The sequence below is a fragment of the Octopus bimaculoides genome, chromosome 3 (assembly GCF_046866305.1).
Source record: "Octopus bimaculoides isolate indiv1 chromosome 3, ASM4686630v1, whole genome shotgun sequence".
Lineage (NCBI taxonomy): Eukaryota > Metazoa > Mollusca > Cephalopoda > Octopoda > Octopodidae > Octopus > Octopus bimaculoides.
Genome location: NC_142930.1, coordinates 141234285 through 141260964, shown reverse-complemented (window position 1 = coordinate 141260964; position 26680 = coordinate 141234285). Strand labels below are relative to the sequence as shown.

At 34.6% G+C, this 26680-nt stretch overlaps 1 protein-coding gene across 6 annotated transcripts in view; it reads right to left on the bottom strand.

Moving 5' to 3' along the window:
• Positions 1–26680, bottom strand: part of LOC106876727 (uncharacterized) — a 1066253-nt gene that overhangs the window by 137535 nt on the left and 902038 nt on the right. For all 6 annotated transcript variants that reach the window (XM_052966107.2, XM_052966109.2, XM_052966108.2 and 3 more), the window contains 3 exons: positions 24605–24712; positions 15902–16033; positions 11657–11776 (listed from right to left, as the gene is read on the bottom strand). In XM_052966107.2, the coding sequence (XP_052822067.1) occupies positions 11657–11776; positions 15902–16033; positions 24605–24712 (360 nt within the window). The remainder of the gene's footprint in view (positions 1–11656; positions 11777–15901; positions 16034–24604; positions 24713–26680) is intronic.

The following is a 26680-nucleotide window of genomic DNA, read 5'->3' as shown; positions in this document are numbered from 1 at the left end:
TGAGTTCAAATCCAGCTAACATCAACTTTTCCTTTCATCTTTTTGAGGTTGATAAATAAAGTACTAGTTTAGGGGAGTGAGCAGACAGGAGTATTGCACTGTCGGACTGGATGCCAAGCAGTCTTCATTTTTGACCCCGTGTGATCTGAGTTCAAATATCACTATGTCTGTTTAATCCATCACCCAGAACATTACCATCTGGTACATTGAGTGCTTTTAGCAGAGTTCACTATCTTACAAACATCTGTATCAAGTCTTCAGTATAAAGATACCTTCCTTCTACTAGTCTCAGAGACACTTTTTAGAGAGAGCCAGGAATACTGCCTTTCCTCCTGATTAAACAATAAAACAAAGGGTTTCCATGTCTTCTGACACATTATAAGGGTAGTTTATCTTTTATCTTTTACATGTTTCAGCTATTAGACTGTGACCACGCTGGGGCACTACCTTGAAGACTTATTCAAACAAATCGACCTCGGCATTTAATTTTTTTTAAGCCTGGTACTAATTCTATTGGTCTCTTATGAGTTGATGAATTTCATGAGTTGGTGAAGAGAACTCCTTAATCATTATAGCTAAGCCTGCATCCACACTTTTAGACATATATAACACTGTGTAACACAATTTTTATCCTTGGGTAACAATTGCTATTTCCTATTTGTTTACCCCTAGAAAGTATGAAAAATGAGTAATATTTCCTTCAAACTTTGCTTTGTTACATTTATTTAAGCCCCAAACAATCTTTCTCAACAAATGGCTATGATGTTCCCCCACTACTCCTGCTCAGGACCAGAGATGCACATATTGTCAGCTATTAAGGGATATGCTCAAGTGGTTAAGTCCAAGTAACTGACAAGCAAACCTGTGGTGTTGAACTGAATATAGGCTATAACGATATTTCTGCTTCAGCAACTCAGTTCTGAATCTGTCTGTAATATAATGCTAGATTTGTTTCAAAATATTAATGTCCAGGTTACAAAAGTAAAGTCTGAAGGGAATAGTAGTCGTTTCCTTCAATTTTTAGATGGATGCAATAGGAAATAACACTTTCTGATCAAATATTTTGAGGAAGATAAACAGTTGGTCATACACACAAGTCTCCTATCTCTATGCCATTAATGTTTATTAAAGGAAAGACCTCTGACATGGGCTGATACAGCTTAGCATCAGTGTTGTTGCAGGCAGCATTGCTGTCTGAATGGAAAGTGTCTGATGAGATACTGCAAAGCATCTCATCCGTACCGCAACAATTGTCTGGATTTATCTTTTATCTTTCACTTGTTTCTTTCATCAGACTGTGGCCATGTTAGAGCACCACCTTGAAGATCTTTATTTGAATGAGTCGACTCCAGTACTATTTGTTTAAGCCTGGTACTTATTATATTGGTTTTTTTTTTGCCAAACTGCTAGGTTATGAGGGATGTAAACACATCAACACCAGTTGTCAAGTGTTGGTGAGGAACAAAGAGGCATACACAAACTCACACACACACCTGAACACACACATATTTATATATGCATGACAGGCTTCTTTCAGTTCTGTCAACAAAATTCATTCACAAAGCTTTAGTCAGCCTGGGGCTTTAGTAGAAAACACTTGCAAAAGGTGCCACACATTGGGACTGAACCTGGGACCACATGGTTGGAAAGCAAACTTCTTACCCCACAGCTATGCCTGTACCTAATCGATCGGTAATTTTTTTTTCTTTTACCTTAACCCAAAAAGTATGAAAGGCAAAATTGACTTTGCTACAATTTGAACTTAGTGCAGAAAATTAGAAAAAAATCATCCAAGCTTTTCAATCTGATGCCCTAATGATTCTTCCAGTTCCCTGATTATATGGTTTAGAAGTTCAGTTCCTACCACATAGTCTGAGTTTGATCTGTGTGGAACCAGTAGCAAGTGTCTCCTATAGTTTCAGACTGACTATGCCTTGAGAGTGGAATTTTATTGGTGGAATATATTCTTTTATCTTTTCAATTGTTTCAGTCACTTGACTGTGGTCATGCTGGCACACTACTTCAAAGGGCTTTGATCAAATGAATCAACCTCAAGACTTATTTTTTAAGCCTAGTACTTATTCTATCAGTCTGTTATGCTGAACCACTAAGTTACAGAGCAGTAAACACACTAGCACTGGCTGTCAAGCGGTGATGGGAGGAGAAACACAGACACACACACATAGATATACATACATATTTACACACACACACACATATACACACACACAACAGGCTTCTTTCTGTTTCCATTTACTAAATCCACTCACAAGTCTTCTACCAAAGCCTTGTCAGGCCATAGCAGAAGACACTTGCCCAGAATGTCACACATTGGGACTTAACCCTGAACCATGTGGTTGGGAATCAAGCTTCTAACCACACAGCCACACCTGTGTATATATGTATATCTTACACTAATGTATATCAGTAAATGATGGAAGCAGCTGAAAAGCTGATACTCTTAGAAGAAAGTCCTTTCAGATCTTGCAATTAGAAATGCAGTAAACCAGTGACTGGCAGATTAGAAATCTCTAATTTACAATTCTATTTTTCGTTAATTCTGATATAAAATATATAAATTATATAAATCACAAAATATAAAAATAAAAGAAGCCTGTATTTTGCTGATTACTTTAAGCTGTAGCATTTATTACATTGTCTTAATTTAATATTCGCTTCAGTTATTATTTTTCACTAAAGGTTGGCTTATCTGTTACAGATTTTTGCTTTCTGTCTGAAATAATCCACCTGATACTTTCACTGATACTTTCAAAGAGATGAAAAGTTCTTATGGAGATATTATCTGTTCAGCTATGATAAATCAGTTATCTTATCACTTCTGAATACAAGACTAAAACTCTGGGGAAATGAATTGGCTCCAGCATGATAATCTATCAGCAAATATTTTTTGAGATCAATAAAAATTATGTAATGGAAGAAATATTACTATTCCACATATGGCCAATACCTCTTAGTTAGACATCCTGTATGTTTATGGCTGATGGCATGGCTGTGTAGTTAAGAATCTTATTTTGCAACTACTTGATTTTCAGCTTTGATCTCACTATGTAACACCTTGTACAAATGCCGTTTATCACAGCCTTGATTTGATAAAAGCTGTATTTGTGAAAATTTGTGTAAGAGCCCATCAGAGACAACATTCCTATTTTTGGACGCCAGATTTGGTTCTTGGTTATTTTTACCAAAGTTTACTTCATTGAAATCATTCAGTTACTTCACCAATCTGAGGACACCTTCCTGTCTGATTTTCCCTAGTCTTCAAGAAACTGGAAAAAGTTCAAGAATGCAACTGTTCTTCCTTGGACTAAGTGGACTAAGCATAAAAGGAACAATTTGTTAAAAATATCCACTTTTCAAGGCAACAACATCAACTTTAGAGGATACTTAGCTACTAATTCTATTACATCAAGGAACCACATAGGAGCCAGTGGCATGTAAAAGTACCCACTACACTCTTGGAATGGTTGGTGTTAGGAAGGGGATCCAGCTGTAGAAACTCTGCCAGATCAGATTGGAGCCTGATGCAGCCATCAGGCTCACCAGTCCTCAGTCAAATTGTCCAACCCATGCTAGCATGGAAAGTGGACGTTAAACGATGATGATGAATGAATGTCTCAAATAGGACCATTCCTACTTAGACTGCTCTTTATTTTCAAGCTTAGAGTGAAAATGTATGTATATCTATGTACATTCACCTGATGTAACAAATTCTATACACATCAGTAGTAATAAATTATAACCTGCAGCAGCATTATATATAGGACAATAAGTGTATCAAAGACATGCTGCTGAGCATATCAATAATTAATACAAATAATTAAAGTGATAATGCATTTAATACTGCTTTACTTGTTTATGTCACTGGACTGCATCCCTGCTGGAGAATCACCTTAATCAGCTTTCTGTCGACTACATTAAACACAGTAATTATTTTTAAGTGTGGTACTCACCTTATTGATCTGTTGGCTAAACTACTAAGGTAAGGAGCATAAACTTAGAGTATATTTATTTTCAAGCAGTGTCAATGCAAAACAGACATAGAATCAGTGACACATACACACTCATTATCACATAATGATAGGGCACAATTAACCTCTGTAACTAGGACTAGGATGAACAAGGGCAAGCATCCATTGATCTTGTAATTTAAATTTACAAATATAACATGCCCTATCATTATATGATATATATATATATATATATATATATATATATATATAATAATAATCTATGGATGGAATTTATAAATATTTTAATGCATCACTACATGTGTTTTCACAAATCAGGTTTCTTACAATCATAGTCTGTATTCCCAAGATGATTACAGTACAGTCCGTAGTATATATATATAGGTGCAGGCGTGGCTATAGGTGCAGGTATGGCTGTGTGGTAAGCAGCTTGATTCTCAACCACATGGTTCTGGTTTCAGTCACATTGCATGGCATCTTGGGCGAGTGTTTTCTGCTATGGTCTTGGGCTGACCAAAGTGAGTGGATTTGGTAGATGGAAACTAAAAAAAGCCCGTCGTATATATATATATATATATATATATATATATATATATATATATATAGTAAGAAAGTTGTGTGTGTCCATGTAAGTCCCCCCACCATCGCTTCACAACCAATGTTGATGTGCATACATCCCTGTAATCTAGCAGTTCAGCAAAAGACACCGATAGAATAAGTACTAGGCTTACAAAGAATAAGTCCTGGGTTCGATTTGTTTGACTAAAGGTGGTGCTCCAGCATGGCCACAGTCAAATGACTGAAACAAGTAAAAAATAAAAGTATATATATATATATCATACATACATATGTACACATGTTTATTATTAATCAGCAAAAGCTAGAGTCACTCAAGGACCAAGAGCTTCCTGTATTGGCCCTTGAGTCACTCTGTAACTTCTACTGATTATTAATTATATATACTCTTATATATACTCTTGTTTTGAGTTATATTTTCCTCCCTGCAACGCCAAATCTCTCTCTCTTTCTCTCTGTCCCTCTCTCTCTCTTTCTGTACCCCCTACCTCTCTTTCTCTCCATGCTTGCATGGAAAACAGACATTAAATGACGATGATCATATATACGTGTGTATGTGTGTGTATGTGTGTGATGAACGTCTGCAGATTTTTCACCAATTGATTTCACTTCCATAGCATTAGTCAGGCTATAATGGAAGAAAATTGCCAATGATGCCACACTGTAGATCCAAAATCACATAGCTACAAGGTAAACTTCTTAACCATCCAGCTATGACTGATCATCAATCTCATACATGATAAAAAATGTAATTTCTAACATAACAAGAAATCAAAACGATTTTATCATGGGTATTTTTGATAAAAAGTACCTCAGTAAATGACTGTTATTTTATTTTATCAATCCTGAAAGAATGAAAGGGGAAGTTTACCTTGCAGGTTCTGAACTCAGAAGGTAAATAGACATAACCTAACACCATTACACATTTTGTTTGCAACCCCAAATATTTTTCCAGAATTGTTTTATTTTTTCAGTCTTTAAATAGTTTCACCCGCTGATCTGTAGCAATGTGTGACATAGCCATCATAATGACTCAAGTACTTAGCATAGCAATATCATTGGCTGAGTTTATCTATTGAATGGCTGAATAAAAGTATTTTTCCAGTTTTATGACTCCTTAGTGATGTAAACACTTGCAAAGTATTTACACCAGTATTTACAAGACTCTCACACACATTTTACCATTTATTTTCTTCCTAAATTCCACAAACCCAACAACCCTGGCCACTCCTTTGGTTCTGCCTGTAGTTGTCCCACAGGACTCATCTTGAATTCATCATGTAGTCCTGTTAATTCAAACATATTTTTCTCTCCATTTTCCCCCTCAATCTGTTTTCTCTCTCCATTCCCTTCTATAGAAAATCATAAGCTCAAAATGCCAAAGATTTCTTCCATTTTTCCAGAACCTCAAACTAATACACCATGTTTGTTGTTCTTTCACCTGTCTAAATGCCTTTTGTATATTTTTTGGTATATTTTTAAATATCATCACCATTGTCATCATTTAGCGTATGTTTCCCATGCTGGCATGGGTTAGGCAGTTTGACTGGAGTTTGTAAACCAGAGAGTCACACCAGGCTCCAGTTATCTGTTTTAGCATGGCTTCTGTGGTTGGATGCTCTTCCTGATGCCAACCACTCCATAGAGTGTACTGGGTGTCTTTTACATATCACTGACAAGAGTGCCTCTGATGTACCATCAGCATGGGTGCCTGTTATGCATCATATTTCTTTATTGCCCACAAGGGGCTAAACATAGAGGGGAAAAACAAGGACAAACAAGAACCTAACATTGTTAATAATAATGATATATAAAAATAGACAAAGCAGGAAACAAAATAACTTGTTCAGAAATAAATTAAAATTGGTAACAAATCGAAAACTGGATGTTAATGACTGAGTTAAAATCCTATTTAAAAAAAAAAACAAATTAGTTAATTATATCAGAGTGTGATACTCAATGCAACTATATAAACATCCTCAAAAATTTTTTAAGATTTTATTCTAATTACATTCTAACATTGCAAGGAAAGAAAAGGAAAGATTTTGATTGAAATAACAAAAAACTTTTATTAGAATAATATTTTTAAAAAAAATGAAAAAAATATTCTAAATTATTGCTGATGTTTACATACTCCTTAGTATTGGAACTTAGTTACAGAGAGAAATGAAAATTACTAAAAGGAATCCAAATTTTTAGACAAAATATATAAAGAAATTAGTTAATGTACAACAGGTTTAACTGCAAGAGTTTAAGTCAATAAACAAACTTCAGCACTTGAGCAAGGACTCATAAGATCTATTTTCTTTTTTTGCAAGACAAGTGGTCCTTCATCTGACAGACACGAGAAAGCAAAATACCATATATATATATATATATATATATATAATAGATATATATATACATAAAAGAATATATATATATATATATATATATATATATATACATATATATATATATATATATATATATATATATATATATATATATATATATATATATTAATATATATATATATATACATAAAAGAAAATATATACATATATATATATATATATATATATATTAATATATATATATATATATACATAAAAGAAAATATATACATATATATATATATATATATATATATTAATAGATATATATATATATACATAAAAGAAAATATATACATATATATATATATATATATATATATATATATATATATACACATGCCTAAATTACTTTAAGGAGACTGAAGAAATTAATTCTCATGTTTGCATAACTGCTTCCTAAAGAGTAATTGCAAGAAGAATTAATTGAAAAATAAAAATACCTCTTAAGTCATATAATCTTAGCATTTCCATTTGTTATTGTTGTTACATTTGGCTTGTTCTTTTTTTTTTTTTTTTTTGCAATAATCATGAAATAATTAGAAGTCACAGCCAAAACTTCCATGAGGGACTTCAGGCTTCTTGCTCAAGTTATTTGCATTTTGAATACTTAAGCAAATGAAAGAAAAACAAAATTTCTAAGATTATTGGAAAAGTCAGTTTGCTTTTCTGTTCATTCACTTCTCTTTTATCAATGTATTTATTACACACATATACTTTCATGCACACATGCATATAAGTGCACACACACATGCATACACATACTCCTATCCTTCAAATACTTTATTGAAAAAACAGCTTAGACACAACATTTGTCACTAGCTTCAACAGCCTTTTTCTTTTTAGGGGGTCTGTGCAATTAAACACACACATACATACATACACATTTATCTAATTCATCGGTCTATATACATCAATACTAGTATTTATATATGCACAAGAGCACCCAGTATACTCTGTAAAGTGGCTGGTGTTAGGAAGGGCATCCAGCCATAGAATCTATGCCAAAATAAACAACTGGATCCCAAGCAGCTCTCCAGCTGGTCAGTTCCTGTCAAAGCATTCAACCCATGCCAGCATAGAGAATGGATATTAAACGATAATGGTGGTATATATATATATATATATATATATATATATATATATATAGCTGGCATAAACGTTAGCACTCCATGTCAAAATGCTCAAAGGTATTTTGTCTGCCACTACGTTCTGAGCTCAAATTCCACCGAGGTCGACTTTGCCTTTTATCCTTTTGGGGTACCAGTTAAATAAGTACCAGTTATGCACTGGGGTCGATATAATCGATTTAGCCTGTTTGTCTGTCCTTGTTTGTTCCTTCTGTGTAGCCCCTTGTGGGCAGTAAAGAAATAAGAAACTGAAAGAAGCCCATTGAATGTGTGTGTGTGGTGTATCTGGATGTATGTTTCTTGGTGTCTGTGTCTGTCCCCCATCACTGTTTGACAACCTGTAACTTAGCAATTCAACAAAATTGACTGATAAAATAAGTACCAGGCTTAACAAAAATTTAAGTACTGGGTTCTATTCATTTGACTAAAAATTCTTCTTACTTCCCACTGCTCTAAGCCTACTATAATAAGATATCACCTACACCCCACTCCAGTCTACCTATGAACTAGTCTAGCAGACTCCTTTCTCACCTGGGTCACTAACCTTAGATATCATATTACACACTTTCAAGAACTATATTCTTAACCTCAAGGGCCAACTTTGTTGGTCATTCTCCCATTCCATAGTTGGCCTTGACAGGCTTCAGTCACATCCCTGCTGTATTCTTGGGATATTCTTTTGATTGTAAAATTACTTCTCATCTGATGATTACTATCTTTTGTAATGAGGTAATGTTCTCATTTTTCTATTAAAAAGTTATCTAGGAAACATCTGTAATGAGCTAATAATTATCCATTATATGTTATCATTCATTTGATTATATATACATAAATACATACATACACACATATATTTTAATATATTTATGATAATTTATTTAAGCCTTGTGAGTGGATTTGGTAGACGGAAACTGAAAGAAGCCCGTCATATATATGTGTATATACATATATATATATATATATATATATATATATATATATATATATATATATATATATATATGTATGTATGTATGTATGTATGTGTATATGTTTGTGTGTCTGTGTTTGTCCCCCCAACTTCGCTTGACAAACGATACTGGTGTGTTTACATCCCCGTAACTCAGTGGTTCAGCAAAAAGAGACCAATAGAATAAGTACTAGACTTACAAAGAATAAGTCCTGGGGTTGATTTGCTCGACTAAAGGTGGTGCCCCAGCATGGCCGCAGTCAAATGACTGAAACAAGTAAAACAGTATAAAAGAGTATTCTTGTAGTTTACTTCAAATTTTCATGAACAACTTGTTCTCAAAGCTCTTTTGAGAAACCAGTATAGGTGAAAATTTGTGGTAAACTATCGTTAATAACTGTTCCTAATGTAACCCCAAGGCTAGCAATTTTGAAGGGAATCCATTAGTCAGTTACCTTGACACTTGTACCTGTTTTTTTTTTTGTTTTATCAATCCTAGAGGAATGAAAGCTGAAAGGAACCAAAATGTAAGGCCTTTTTCTCACATTCAAATCTGCCAATCTAACACCTTTTTCACTATTAGTAACATGTTTCATGCTTTCCCTGCATCTCATCCCCCAAATATCACCTTTCTGTTACTCCTCTATTCATAACACTAATTGGCAGCTGTAATCACTTGCAGGCAGTATAGCTCATATTTTCTTTGCACTACCAGTTACCTCTTCCCCACTCGCTTTGTACTACAAGTTACTTCTTCTCTTCCCGGAACTACACCCATCCCTTATCCTAATTATCCTCTCTTCCTCAATCACACCTTTCTCATGGAACACCCTTCTGTGCTTTCAGTTTCTCTCTCTTCTGATGACTCTGTTTTAACACCTAACATATCAACTGTCTTTCTCTGTAGCCTCTTATATCCACCAACACACCAAACGCACTATAGCCACCCTCATATACCTTTTGTCTCCCTCCTCACCACGCCTACATCTTGCATATCATCACCCTATCTTCTGATCTATCAGTCCCACCTTACATTCGCTCTATACTGATATTCGCCATTGACTGCTTCTCCACCCATGTTCTTCACTCACTACATTCACCTCTACCCCCATCTCTAGCCATCTGTTACTCTCTCCTTTCCACTCTTATGAAAGTATCAACTCTCTGCTCTCCTCCCATGACCCACCGTCTGTAACCACTTTCAGGCTCACCTTTTACCCGCCCATCCCACCAAAAATTATCAACAAATTACCCTGGGTCCTATATACAAAGTTAAGCTTATATAACATGCTTTAATGTATTAAATTTTTACCTTGACTATATACTGCTGAACTTATGGAAAAATTTAATATAACACTTTTATTTTATGCCATCAAATAAGTATTATTTTGACTTTACAATTAGTACTGAGCTCTTCAGTCATTGCATGCTTAGTGAACATCATAATGATTATCATAATAATCACCATCCTTTAACGTCCATTTCCTATGCTGGCATGGGTTGGATGATTTGACAGGAACTGGCAAGCTGGAGAGCTGAGAGCTGCATCAGGCTCCAGTTGCCTGTTTCAGCATGGTTTCTAGTGCTCTGGACACCCTTCCTAATTCAAACCCCTTTACAGGGTGTTCTGGATGTTTTTATGTGGCACCAGTCTTGTAACATGGTAATGGCACAGGTGCCTTTTACATGGCACCAGTATGGGTACTCTCTATCTAGCACTGGCACTCGCATGGGTGCATTTTACACGGCACCCACACAGTGCTGTGTATGCGACACCAGCACAGGTGCTTTTTACGTGGCACCCAAATGGGTACTTTTTTCATGACAACAGTACCCATGAACTCACAAGACAAGGGCCTCTCGGCTAAGAGAGTGAGTGGTGGACGTATCCATAAAGGACATGCCTATATGTATGGTATGTATGGATGGCCATGCTTTTACTTAGTTTGACATGTCTTCTCAAGCACAGCAAATCATCTGAACCTCTCTCACCACTTCGCCCCCCCCCCCCACACACACAATATTCTTGCATCTACCCATTCCACGGGTTCTCTCTATGATTAGAGATCAGCACTTCTTTATGCGGTTGTCCTCATCCATATGCATTTCATGACCATACCAGTGCAGTCTTCTCTCTTGCACACTACAACTGATGCCTCTTAATCCAAATTTTTCCCGTAAATCATTTACACTCTATCATATATGCATACTGACATTACCCAGACTGCCTTCATTTCTTTCAAGCATTCACATATTCTCTATAGTCATATCCCATGTTTCACAAACATTGAAATAAAACAAGCAATTAGTCACACACACACACACACACACGCACACACATGTATATGGTTTGTTTGTATTGTATTTGATATATATAAAAAAAAAGGGGGAAGTAAAATCGTTAGAAACTGTTGATAAAAGACTGCGTGGCAACAGAAATTTAATATTTGGTAGAAAAATATAGAACAAAGAGTATGTTTGTTGCAGATTCTTTGCAGTAAATTTAAAGAATTCTCCAAAATACTTTTGTAAACCTAAATTAAAGTTAAATATTTAAATAGTTTTAGAATCATGTAGTAAAAAAGAAATTAATTTTCAAAAAGTAAAACGGAAAGAATCTGAACAAAGGTGCAATACCTGAGTGAAGTAGTAGTCAAATGCTGGTGGATCCTCTTTCAGTAAACGGTATGCATCAACAGGTACAAAAGTGATCCGAAAAAGACATCTAAAGTGACGTGACCCTGGTCGGGCTGCAACCTGCAAAAAATGAAACCAGTAAGAAATGTCAAAAACACTATTAGACAAAATACATCATCATCACTACCACCATCACTATCACCACCTTTTAATATTCGTTTTTTTTTTTTATACTGAAATGGGTTATACAATTCAACAGGAACTAATGACTCATATGCCTGCACCATTCACCACTGACTGCTTTGACATGGTTTCTGTAGCCAGATGCTCTTCCTAAAGCCAACCACTTTTACAGAGTGTACTGGGTACCTTTCCTTGGTTTTCCAGCCTTGCAGTTTCAGGTTTTGTCTTACTGTGTGATACTTTAGGCAAGAGTCTTCTACTATAGCCCCAGGTTAACCAAAGTTCTGTGAGTGAATTTGGTTATCGAAAGGTAAGTTACTATAAATCGGCACGAACTTTCAGGACAACCCAATATATATTTGCATGTATGTATGTATGTATGTATGTATGTATGTATGTATGTATGTGTTTGTGTGTATTATTTTTAAATGGGAAGCAAAGGTAAGTATTGAAATACATTATGCCAAGTGGGGCATAATTGGGAGAAATGATTGAGAATCACAGCTGTATATTGTCATTAGGCCTGCCAAAAAGAACTCTTTAAAAGAAATAAAAGATTATATACATATGTCATAGTGTAATCTGAGAAGAACTGTCTGAAGAAGCAGACTAGTCATTGATGAGACGTCTTTGATTATAGGTCTGATAAAAGCATGCTGACCAGGAAGTAAACAAGAATAGCAACAATAATGCTGAAGAAATGAATAATTAATGACTTCCATTCCAATAGGAAATTTCGTAAATGTAAGACGTTTTATTAGGAATGTCTCATAAAGATGTAATGCTAAATGTTGATTCTTGGAATCTCTTTATTCAACAAAAATGTGTAGGATTTTTCATACATATAATTCAAGCCTGATATCACTATTTTTATTTCGGTAAATATATAGCTATTCAATTGTGTAACATGGAAATTTAACTTTTTTTTTTTATTCACTTTCTAAAATCATAATTTTAACTGCAACAATTTTCATTCATTCTTTCTATCTTTTTGTTGTGCAAACAACAAAGAACTAGTTGTTTTCTAGAGAATACAATTTGTATTTTCATTTTGTAATGTAAATTTTACAGAAATCATTATATTATAAATGAAATGTAGTGTTAAAGGCATGAAGTTTATGATTAGCACTCATGGATCAAAGGAAAATATATAACACTTGTTATTTACTGTTTTCTTTAGAAGTTACAGATTATAAAAGAACAGGTGTTTTAGCAAATAAAATTTCTAGTTTCTGTTTTCTAAGCAAGTAGGAAATATTCTTTCAGCATTTCACTGGTCTCAGTTATTGAACCATTGTAACACCAGGTTCTATGAAGGATTTTTTTTCTTTCTTAATCACAACATACCCAGTACTTATTTCAGTGCATGCTTCTTTATCTAAGACAACAGGTTATGTGCCAATGGTGATTTGAGTGCTGTTTCTAGTAAATTGATTAAGCATTTTGTATTAATAGATACTTTTCAATGTATGTTTACTTCTAGCTCTAAAATCAGTATTTCAAATATTCAGGAGTAACAAAACGGAAACTTGTAGAGGCTCCGTCATTCATTCAGGTAAATTTTTTGTCAATTGTTTATAATAAGAATATGTTCTTAGATTCAGATTCAACTTTTAACGGAAGGAATTTCCTTTTATTAATTCACTAATTCAACTATGCTTTGGTTTCAAGATTGCCTTTCCTCCTCCCAGGAGTCAGTAAATAAAGGACCAATCTAAGGCAATGGTCTACTAGAATTGACAGAACATTGGACAGAATGCCTTATGGCATTTGCTCTGGCATTTTGAGTTCAAATCCAGCTATATCCTACTTAGGTGGTAGACTTAATCTATCAAAGTTTTACATCACCACCTGGTAAGTTTAGCAGCATCTGTTCCATTGAAACCATTTTGACCAGTTCTCTTGTTTTAGAATTCTTGCCTCTCCCTTTCTCTCACAAGCCTCAGCAGTCTTGAAACATGTCATGGGGACTATTCCCCCTTTCTGCCTGACTGGCAAGAAAAGCAAACAATCATGAAATGACCCCCAATCATAGGCACAAGCATGTCTGTGTGGTAAGAAGCTTGCTTCCCAACCATATGCTTCCAGGTTCAGTCCCATTGCATGACACCTTGAGCAAGTGTCTTCTACTAAAGCCTTGGGTTGACCAAAGCCTTGTGAGTGGATTTGGCAGACAGAAACTCATTGACTATATTTTTAGATTGAATCGAATTTATTTTTAGATTGAATCAAATTTATTTTTAGATCGAATCGGATTTATATAGCCACAAAACGTTCTTAGTCTTTTACTGTTATTTGTTGTTTATTGATTGTGTAATTTATTAATTTTTGGAATAGGGTTTTTGAGGTATATTTGTTTTTCTAGATGTTTTTGAATGACATTTTTCATTATTGACTTTGTTAATAGTTGGTTTTTCTCTAAATTATATATATATATATATATATATAATAGAAATATGTTACAAAAACAAAATAGAAACTACACGTGGAAATGTAAGGGGAGTCCCCGTATCACTGCCTGACAACTGGTGTTGTGTGTTCACATCCCTGTAACTTAGCAGTTCGGAAAAAAGAGTCCAGTAGAATAAGTACTAGGCTTAAAATATAAGTCCTAGGGTCAATTTATTCGACTAAATCCCTTCAAGATGCTACTCCAGCATGGCCACAGTCCAATGACTGAAACAAATAAAAGAGTAAATGAAGTGCTAACTTGTTAGTTTCCCATTTGTCCTCATTACAGTTTTCAAAATCTATAATCATGAAGGGGAATACTTTCTTATGTTAGCATATCAAGTTTATTCTTCTGAGGATTCCGTTCTATAATTATCTGCCTTCTGCTAATAAAGCAGTTAACAAATAAACAACCTTTTGCTCAGATTGAATTGGAATTTAATACTGGGAGGCAGGTCTTAATAATATTCAATGTGATCCTATTTCATATATATATATATATATATATATATTTCTATCTCCCCCTCTCATTCTTCCCTCTACTGTTCTTCGCCTCTACCTGTCACTACTTCTCTCTCTCTCTCTCTCTCTCTATCTCTTGTTACTCGTCCTTCACCTCTCACCGTTACTACTACTATCTCTCTCTCTCTCTCTACCTCTCGTTGCTCACTTTTATTCTACTTCCTCCCCTCCTTTTCCCTCTGCTACTCTTTCTCTTCATACAGCCTTGGTCACGTGTGTGCGGCTGCTATTTCTTTTTGTTCTTGGAATCACCAAGCTCACACATACTTCTTTGCCCTTCCTGTACGTGCTTCACAGCGTTCGAGACATACACATTTTACGTCTGGCTGTACAGCCTTAATTCTTCGAAACGCCGGAGTTTTAATGGTGGCAGCTGATGAAGGGGATGTTTCTATGTGGCCTGCTTGTTTGTTGCACCTTGTTTACCATTTTTGTCCTTGTTCTTTTGCCACGTCATGTACCCAGTTATGTATCTATATGTACATGTGGATGAACGTATATGCATACATGTACATATATATGCATATACTCATATATTGTTATATATATATATATATATATATATATATATATATATATATATATATATATATATGAGTGTATCTATATTCATACATGTATGTGTGTATAGGGGAGTAAATGTAAGGATAAGCAAGTATGTATGTATACATATACATGTGTATGTTTGTATATACATATAAACACACACACACACATACATGCACCAAGTTCTTTTCTTTCAAATGCAATTAAAGAGATTCATATATAAAAAAAATAGTACAGTAGAAGATGAAATTACACAACCTTAAACTTCATCTCTTAATTGGTAATAACAAAGAACACATTGGCTATCATGGTAGCTTTCATTGTTATTTTAGAATTTGGTTAGCTTCATTCAAAAGCTGAAAGGATTTATTCAGATTCAATCAAATAATATAATAATACACCTGATCATAATTAAAAAATTTCATGGATGCATTGCCTACCTGAAAAGAGAGTTTGAGTGCTGAGAACACCTTTCAATTTAAGCTTCTTTTACTGTATGTCTGTATTTATTTTTGAGAAGAAGATACAAAATAATGTCATTACCTCAGCGACAGTTTCATTTTCTCTTAGAATACATAGTTTCCCTGGAATAGGGCTTCGCATGTTGAAAAGTACCAAAGCAAAATGATGTATGCTCTTGATATTCAGTTTTTCTTGTAGGGAGTTGATAACATCCTGAAAATTTATTAAAAGTGTGTTTATTTAATGAGATTTACAATAACAGCAATAAATGTATTATTAGATACACTGATCAGAAAATAAAATATTCGATATACATGCAAAAAAAAAAACAAAACCATATGGAATATTTTCAGTAGCTTGATTCATTTTCATCTTTATTTTCACAACTACCACAGCTAATTACATCATCACTACCTTGACAATATTTTCTACTCCTTTATTATGTCTTATGCCCTGCTTTTTATTCTGTAGAAATGAAAATAGTTCTCTCACTTTACAGATATTGAATATATAGTCTCAAATCTTCAATAACCTTTCTTGAGTTTTGATTGAGAAAAAAAAAAAGGAAAAATAGCAGGTGCAAGCATAGCTGTGTGGTTAAAAATCTCATTTTGCAACTACATGATTTTGGGTTCAATTTCATTGCGCAGCACCTTGTGCAAGTGTCTTCTACTATAAATTTAAGTGGTTCAATGCCTTGCATGTGGATCTAGTTAATAGAAACTGTGTGGAAGCCTACACAGGTGCGGTGAGCTGGCAGAAACGTTAGTGCCCAGGCGAAATGCTTAGTGGTATTTTCTCTGTCTTTACGTTCCAAGTTCAAATTCCGCCGAGGTTGACTTAGCCTTTCATCCTTTTGAGATCAATTAAATAAGTACCAGTTACACACTGGGGTCGATGTAATCGACTTAATCCCTTTGTCTGTCCTTGTTTGTCCCCTCTATGTTTAGACCCTTGAGAGCAATAAAGAAATAAGAAACTGTGAGGAAGCCTACTGTATGTGTGCGTGTGTGTGTGTGAATCTTTACTAAAGAAGTGCTGTTGGTTTCTTTTATGTCGCCATAGCTTAGTTATTTCACCAGAGAGACTAATAAAATAAGAAGGAAGGGTAATTTTTTTTTAAAACTAAACCCTTCAAGACTGTGCCCCAGTATGGCTGCAATCCAATGACTAAAACCTGGAAAAGATGAAAATTCAAGTGTAGACAGGTAAAAGGATAAGGTACTATAAGTACTTTCTAAACCTGGAACATTGAGATTCAGATTGTTACAGATATGAAACAATTTTTGCAACTTTTTGAGAGATTCTCTTTTGAAAATCCTGTCAACTATATACAAAATTTTCCAAGAACACAATGAATTGATAAAAGCACAGTGCAGAGCCCTGGTGAACACCTGTCTATATATATATATATATTACATTTAGCATTTAAACCAGCCCAAATATTCTACCTGTTTTATGTTCAAACCAACCGGATCTAGCCTCTCACACCTATCCTATAATGTCATTCTGAAATAAACACCCATATTATCAATATCTGAAAGCTACAAGATAATGCAAGATTAATTCAAACCAATTAATTCATTAAAGATGAAAGGAAGGGTCCATAAGAGTTGTGTGAAAGCTGAAATGTTGTATGGGAGAGAGATGAAGGAGAGAGATGGTAATTTTGAGAAGGACGGAGAGAGCAATGGTGAGATAAATGTGTGAGGTGAAGCTGTTTGATAGGAGGAGGACTGAGGAGATGATGGGAATGCTGGGGCTGGAGGAATCAGTGGAATGATCGGGCGAATGGAGTGAGGTGGTATGGGCATGTGTTGAGGACGCATGAAGAGCATTTTCTGAAGAGGATGACTGCATTTAAGGTAAATGCAGCGTGAAAGTGAGGTAGACTGAGGAAAAGGTGGAGGAGAAGATTGGAAGGGATGGTTTGAAAAAGGAGGATGCCCAAAACTAGGCAAAATGGTGAGATGGTGCGAAGGCAGTTGCTATGGCATTGAGGTAGATCTGGCCACCTGGTTAACAGGGCAAAACCCAGATTTAAAACATTGGATGATGATGATGTATGTGAATAAATAAGCATTACATTTGACAGTAAAATGAATACTAAAGGGTTAATACTTTCTGTTACTGAAAGGAAGAGAAAAATTCAGATTTTAGAAACGTTTCTGCAACTTTTTGGATCACAACCTGTTTCAGGTGCAATACTGTTATTGCTCCTCACACTGACTATCTAACATTTTCTTCACTGTTATTTTGTCATCCAAGGCCAGGCAAGATATCAGTGGGACTGAACTGAAAACCATACTCTTTTATTTGTTTCAGTCAATTGACTACGGCCATGCTGGAGCACCACCTTTAGTCGAGCAAATCGACCCCAGGACTTATTCTTTGTAAGCCCAGTACTTATTCTATCGGTCCCTTTTGCTGAACCACTAAGTTACGGGGACGTAAACACACCAGCATCGGTTGTCAAGCGATGCTGGGGGGGGACAAACACAGACACACAAACATATACACACACACATACATATATATATATATATATATATATATATATATATATATATATATATACATATATATGACAGGCTTCTTTAAGTTTCCGTCTACCAAATCCACTCACAAGGCTTTGGTCGGCCCGAGGCTATAGTAGAAGACACTTTCCCAAGGTGCCACACAGTGGGAATGAACCTGGAACCATGTGGTTGGTAAGCAAGCTACTTACTACACAGCCACTCCTGACACGATGTGGTAGGGAAGCACACATTTTACTCACACACTTATGCCTGTACCTTGAAGTTGCACAGTTACTGACAAAACTCCAAGCAATTTTGAAATATGCATATACAGCAGTTCCTTCTTTTCGTGATTGTGAACATACACTGTGTGTGTGTGTGTGTGTGTGTGTGTGTGTGTGTGTGTGCACATATAAAAAAACTTTTCACTGAATTTTTAACCTCTTCCTTTTTCTCATTAACATTTTTATCCACATTATCACAACTGCCACCAACACCACCTACACCTACCTCATCACAACCATTACCACCAATGTCTACATCTTTTGACTAAAACATACAATTGAAGCACTAGAGGAGTAGAAGAGTTGGTTTATGTTAATGCATTCTGTTATTCAAAGAAAGGAGTTTTCAGATTTGAAATTTCTGCAATTTTTTTAACAGATTCTGTTTTGAAAATCAGATCAAAAAAAAAAATATATACAGAAGTTCTCAAGAACAATAAGTCCTGAACTCCCGTGGTGTATAACATCTATTCATTTTCAATATGTTCTGGCAGAATCAAATGTGAATATCTGATCGCTATTCTTTTTTGTTTTTTGTTCTTTCCTTTGGGTATTGGAGAACATCACCTCCCTTTGGAAGATGTAAGTTCATAACATAAGTAGTTAACTGGTGTATCACATGTGTTATGAATACGCATTTTCTAAAGGGAGGAAATATTTCCTGATGATGCAAATCAACAGTGATCAAATATTCAAGATCGAATCTGCCAGAATATTTTGAGAGTGAATCTTTCTTTGTTCTATATTTAAGAGATGAGGAATTATGTACATTATTTACATTATTTACCCACTATGCCATATGCTCATGGGCATATGACATAGTGGTTACGAGCATGGGCTACTAACCCCAAGATTCTGAGTTCGATTCCAAGCAGTGACCTGAACAACAATAATAATAATAATAACAACATCGAAGAATACCTTAGGAATAAGAACCCAGGTTCGAAATTTCCCCCAAGACACCTGAAGAAGGCTGGAGGGTATATCAGCCGAAAGGTTGTGTTAACAACAAACAAGATGAGGACAAATATCCGTCAAATGTAAATAATGAATCTTCATCTTTTATGTTTTACTTGTTTCAGCCATTTGACTGCAGCCATGCTGGAGCACCACTTCGAAGTGTTTTATTCTACTAAATTGACCCCAGGACTTATTTTTTAAAGCCTGGTACTTATTTTATCAGTCTCATTTTGCTGAACTGCTATGTTATGAGGATGTAAACATCCCAACACTATTTGTCAAGCAGGGATGGGGGATAAACACACACACACACACACACACACACACACGCACATGCACACACACACACGCACACACACACACACACATATATATATATAGGTGAGAAAGTTGGTATGTGAAAGCACGTGGCTGGATGTATCTTTTATATATATATATATATATATATACACACACACATGATGGGCTTCTTCCAGTTCCTGTCTACCAAATCCATTCACAAGGCTTTGATCAGCCTAAGGCTATGGTAGAAGACACTTGTCCAAGGTGTCATGCAATGGGATTGAACCAGGAACCATGTGATTGGGAAGCAAACTTCTTACTACACAGCCATGCCTGCAATTATGCATAGGTTTTTGTTTGAATTCTTGCTGTTCTGAATGTACCTCTTGAATTATTATCCCAAGATGAGATTTAAAAAAAGATAATAATTATAATGGATGTATAAAGTTTCAGGAAGATTCTTGATAAACACATCTAGAGTAAATTTCTTACTGAACGTCACAGCTAATACTAACTTTCTTAACACCACTCTCATATATGGCTTGTACAGCATTCATGAGGTAATCATCTGTACCTGGTTACATTTATACCCACCTGGCTACTGTGACACTGTAAAAGATCTTGTCTAGTTTTACAGCTGCAAAAAATAGAGTGATGCTTTTGTAGCTAAGAATTTTCCTTGCAATCTCATTAAAAATCTGGAATCTCTGCTTCTGTGTATGGACACAAACCCAAACTATCACACCCTAACTAATCTAGATCTGATTATGCTGAAATATTCTCATTGTAAAAAAAATTTTTTAAATCAGCATATTGATCAAAATGATAAGAGAGAAGTATCATAATTAAAAATGATGTTGATTTAAATATTATTTCAGTTATCCCAAGAAATTGGTACAGACAATGTTTTGATTTTCTTCAAAAGCAACACATCATTTTGATCTCTGTTATTTTTTTGGCCTTATTACAGTATTAGTTTCTTTATATTTCTTTAAAGAAATTATTTTTTTGTATGTTCATTGATTAACCAAACATGTTACTTATTGACTTGCCTCTATCCTAAGACAAACAGACTGAAAATTGTGTGCACACACTCACACACACACATGTGTGTGGGCACACAAACACACAATCACCCAGAGGTGATTTACAATAAATTTGTTCTGAGAGGAAGGTCTGCTAGATTTTATATGAAATCTGAATTCAAAAGATTTAGTTGTTTATTTTTTGTTTGTATTTTCTTAATTTTTGTTTTGTGAAATTTTTATGCATCAACGTTTTGTGTTAATTTTGTTTCAGCTTGATTAGTCTTTTGGTGAGTTTAATTAAAGACCGTTAAATTTCTTTGGAGATAAATTTACCAATGTTTCTTCTTTTTTTTTTTTTTTTCCTGGCTTAAAGCAAATATTATGAAGGAATAGATAATAAGTTAAGCCATTGGTCAAAAGATCACAAGTTCAAATATTAACATAGATATTATATTGTATTCCAATAAAAACAGCAAATCACCTGCCTCTGTAAAAACATGTTGAAAACATTTGTAATTTTACCAAATGCTTTAAAATTAAAATAGTAAAGGAGTAATTAGGGGGGGGGCTGAGTTTACACACTAAGCAAACTAGGTGATTATCAGGGGTACTAAAATCAGGGTCCCACAAATAGCCAATACAAAATTTCTTCATCCAATCAAAAACACAAACATTTACTAATAGAGTGAACACGTGAGATCACTTTTAGGAAAAAGAAGGGTGGAAGACATGGGTGGGTGAAGAGAGGTTCATGCAATCAAACATTCACATGATTTGGCATGGAATATTTCAAACTTTGCCCAGTAATAGATTTATTCAGTGATATGAATACTCTTTTACTTGTTTCAGTCATTTGACTGTGGCCATGCTGGAGCACTGCCTTTAGTCAAGCAAATCGACCCCAGGACTTATTCTTTATTAGCCTAGTAATTATTCTATCGGTCTCTTTTGCTGATCTGACAAGTTATGGGCATGTAAACACACCAGCATCGGTTGTCAAGCGATGTTGGGGGGGGGGGGGCACAAACACACACACACATATATATACATATAAATAAATACGACAGGCTTCTTTCAGTTTCCGTCTACCAAATCCACTCACAAGGCTTTGGTTGGCTCGAGGCTATAGTAGAAAACACTTGCCCAAGGTGCCACGCAGTGGGACTGAACCTGGAACCATGTGGTTGGTAAGCATGCTACTTACCACACAGCCACTCCTGTGGCTGAATGATCATAAATCTATAGATTACATGTTCACAAGTTGACTATAAGATTTTACTGCATTTTTCAACTGGTGTAATGAGGGTGGTAGCTGGAAGATGTGGCAAAGAAACTGGAATAGGAGATACTCATTGTAGAACTGGAAGAAGAGATTGCACACTGTAGAACTAGAAGAAAGACACATTCATGGCAGGGCTAGCCTAGGTTAGGGTTAGGGTTAGATTATTTCTTTCGTGCCTCATTTGAATTGAGAGGGAATATGCCCAAAACCATACATACACATATATTTAATCTGCATATGTACACATTACTGGATAGCCATTGACTCCTCTGAATTTATGTCCTGTCTTTGTCATCCTCTAGAGTATCCAAATATTTCCCCCCCTCATCAGCCAAGCCTGGCTAACCCTTTAGAATTCAATCCAGCCATATCCAGCCCAAATATTTTGCTGTTTTGTTAAAACTGACCATATCTAACCTTTCTCACCTACCCTACAGTATCATTCTAAAAATATACAAATATACCATTGAAATCTTGAAGCTACAAGATAATGCATGATTAACTCAAAATAATGCAAATAAATAAGCAATATATTTGAGAAAGAAATCTGAATGCTAAAGGGTTTAAATTGCTGATGACCCAACCATCCAGTAGATTGTATTGAGCAACATGTTAATAATAGTGCTCGTAGTAATGTCACAGTGCTTTGCAAGTTCTATAATTAAAGGGGTATGCGGCTGTATATCTATCATCATATTTGACACAAGTGAAAAAGGGAAAAAAGGGTCCAAAGACACTATCCAATTTAACCCAGCTGGCAGAACTATTATTACACTGGGTGAAATGCTTAGCAACATTTCATCCACTTTTACGTTCTGAGATCAAATTCCACCGGGGTTGACTTTGCCTTTCATCTCTTCTGAAGTTGATAAAATGAGTAGCAGCTGTACACTGGGGGTCAATTTAATAAACTTAGCACCTCCTCAAGCCAGCTCACTTTGTGCCAAAATTTGAAACCAATATCTTAACCACGCAAGCGTAGCTGTACCCAAACTCATTGTATTTGGTTTCCTCTGAGAAATAGTTGCAGGATATCTGATTGTGATAGATCTACTTTTCATTATTATCTCTTGTGTGTAAATAGAATCAGGTTTCAGCAATATATTTTATATTCGTTCATTTATTTAAATGGCACATTTCTTGATTATGAATAATTTCATCGCTACAGATATTTTTTTTTTTATATTTTAGATATTAAACAATATTTTTTTGACAGAGTGGAAAAAAACTGGTTTTCTGAGATATTTTGATATCTCTGTTGTTGAAAGATTATCTCTAAATATAAGTCTTTGATATATTTAGTAAAATGTCTTTTCTTTTCATTCCATAATAATTTATATGCAATTTCAGAGATCATATGATCCATTAGGGACTGGGCATTTTTATGATACTGTGTGCGAATGAAGGTGTTATATATTTAAGCCAGACTATTGATTCAGGGTCTAAAGGATTAAGAATAACAAAAAGATGTGTTATCAGAGCTTGAAAGATGCGGTGCTGTGAATGATGTTGTTGTTGTTGTTTATGATGATGATGGTTTGGGATTGAATGGCTTTGGAGCATTCTTAAACATATATTTTCATATCTTACTTTACTTCACATGATACAAATGGGAGATAATGGATAGTAGAAATTTGTCTGTCACTTTCTGTATATAAATCATTACTTAACACTCACACATATGCATGCATGCATGCACCCCCACTTCACACACACACACACACACACACACACACACACACACAAATAGATGTAAAATACTGATGATGATAACATTCATTTCTTTCTGCTTGAATTCACGTATGTGCATATGAGTGTGTGTGTGTGTGTGTGTGATAAACACACATACATTCAATATATTGTATAGAATTTATATTTATTGACAGTCGGTGACCCAAAAGAATATGGGGCACATAGCTGCAAATATCTGAATGATTAGACATGTGTTTTATGTGTATGAAACTCTGAACTGTGGGTAGACAACTGTTCACACACTCACATGCACACACGCATATAAATATAATCTTATAATATTTGTATGTATGTATGTATGTTTGTATGTATGTATGTATGTATGTATGTATAAAGAAGTCAATAGACAGTTTCCAATACGTTCTCAACTCTGTATCTTATCAGATAGAAAATTTATAAAACATTTGACTAAATAAATACAATCATATAAATTATTAAAAAAAAAAGTAGCTTGCCATATCAGAGAACAGACCCTTTATATCGGAAATATTGTGAATCGTATATCAGGCTAGAATCACTTTTTTTTTTCTGATTTAGGAATAGAATCAGTTTGAAAAGTGTTGATAGAAAGAATTGTATGATGGGAAGAAAAATTATTTGACATCAATAAAACGATAATAAGATCTTCTATTGGAAATAAATATGACAATCTTATGAAAATCCAAATAGATAATTACCTTTACTGATGTTTTATTATCATACTTGAAAGACTTGGTCTGTCCGTTTTCTAAAAACACTTTTAATACATTCGGCATCAAAGGCACATAGCTTTCTTGGCAGGATGGCTAGAATAATATAGAAAGGCAGGAAAAATAAAAATTATGAACATCAAAGAAATAATAGTTTGTTATATTTTGAGTAAATTTATTAATTTATTCACAAAAAATATTTATAACAATTGAACAATTGAACTTTTTTAACTCTTCTATGAACTACCTTGTTGACTAATTCTTACTGATGTTGACCATCAATTTTTGCTGTTTATATTTTATAACTATAACAATTTTTGGTTTATGACTAAGAATATCAACAAAAAATGTGGAACATATATGAATGTGGCATGATTTTCACAGGTTGCATAGCAGGCTGTCTACCTAGGAGGAGAGTAACTATGAAAAAGAACTGCTTGAGTAGAAGGAGACATTTTAGCTTTCCCATATGGCACAGCTTCTTTGGTGCTAGTGGCACAATTAAAACGTACCTGGTTGTCACTATAAAACATACTCAGTAATAAAGTTGGTTGGATATGTTTTATGTTGTTTGATCAGATGCTAGCAAATTATAGTCCACTAGGCAAAACCAGCTCAGGGCCATATTTCATTTGTCCCTCTGATTTTATTGAATATGTAATGTTCTACACAAAAATTCTTCACTTATCAACAATGATATTCAGTATAAAAAAGTAAATGACTTTTGCAGTGACCTCAAATGAATGAATGTTTTATATCAATGCAGAAAAAAATGAAAAAAAAAAATGAGATGCTTTCTAAAGGTTTCTCCAGAAATGATATTTCAAACTGTAAATGTTCTCCTAAATCAACAAATACAAACAATGTCTCATACATTGCTATAATATAGTTTAAATGAATAATCAATTCTAAGGACTGAGGGAATTCAAAAATGTATACTTATTCACTGAGTAAAGCAGATAAACTGACTTGTGACAAAATTTTAATGGAAAACGTCATTACTCCATTCAGTCTAATTAAAAATGCTCTAACAGTATGTCATGCCATATATAGTACATACTGACTTTTATGGTATTGAATGTATAGCAGTTATTTCATTAATACAGGTGACATTTAAAAAGGCATTTTCGATCAGTCTGCCTTATGTGATTATTGTTTTATCTTTTATTCCTTTTGGACCACAAGATAAAAAACATTTCCAGTCTAGCCCACCTCCCGAAAATTTTACCAATTCCTGTTGATGACACCAACAGCAATGAAATGCTGTCCAACCCATGCTAGCATGGAAAAAATAATCATAAAATGATAAAGATGATGAAACTTCATCTATGAATGTCTTTGAAGGCAAAAAAATATAAAGGTTATTAAAAAAGAAGTCAGTCAAGATAAAATGACTTCTTTCTTTGAGTAAATCTAAAATCAAGGAAACTGATGATGGTTTGTATCAGCAATGATTAGATCACTGGACAGTTTCTTGAAGAGTTAAATAAGTTCAATTTTAGAACCCTTAACTTTCAGCAGAGAGCAAGGGCAGATGAAGATCAAGTGCCTAATTAAACATTTCCCAGAATTTTCCACCAGTTTTCATTCACTTCTTTCACAATTGTAAAGCTTTCGTATTTTCTGTTACACTTATGTAGTAGAAGTATTTCTTCTGTGAAGAAATATTGACTTGTGACAATTGACCTCAGAGTAATTGCTAGACAGATTTTAAGACACAAAATAAACTGAAGCTGAAGGCCTCCTCTGTATGATATAGATTTGGAGAGATTCTAGGTGACACGTATGTCAAGACTGAGAGAAGATATAAAACTATATCAGAGAAGAGAACTGGACATTTCTTCAAGGCAACTTGCTGCAAGCCATAGACCAGCCATTTGGCTGAGGTAAAACATCAATCAAATGAAAAGTTACATGGTGTTAGAATGTTACTGTAGATAGAACCATAAATGCCAAGGACAGACTTGGAAGGATTGGAAGAAAGGAGCAACCAAGATGCAACATCAGTTAGTTAAAAGAGATGCTACAAGGCATGGAGATAGGCTGAAACTAAGACATTTGTTA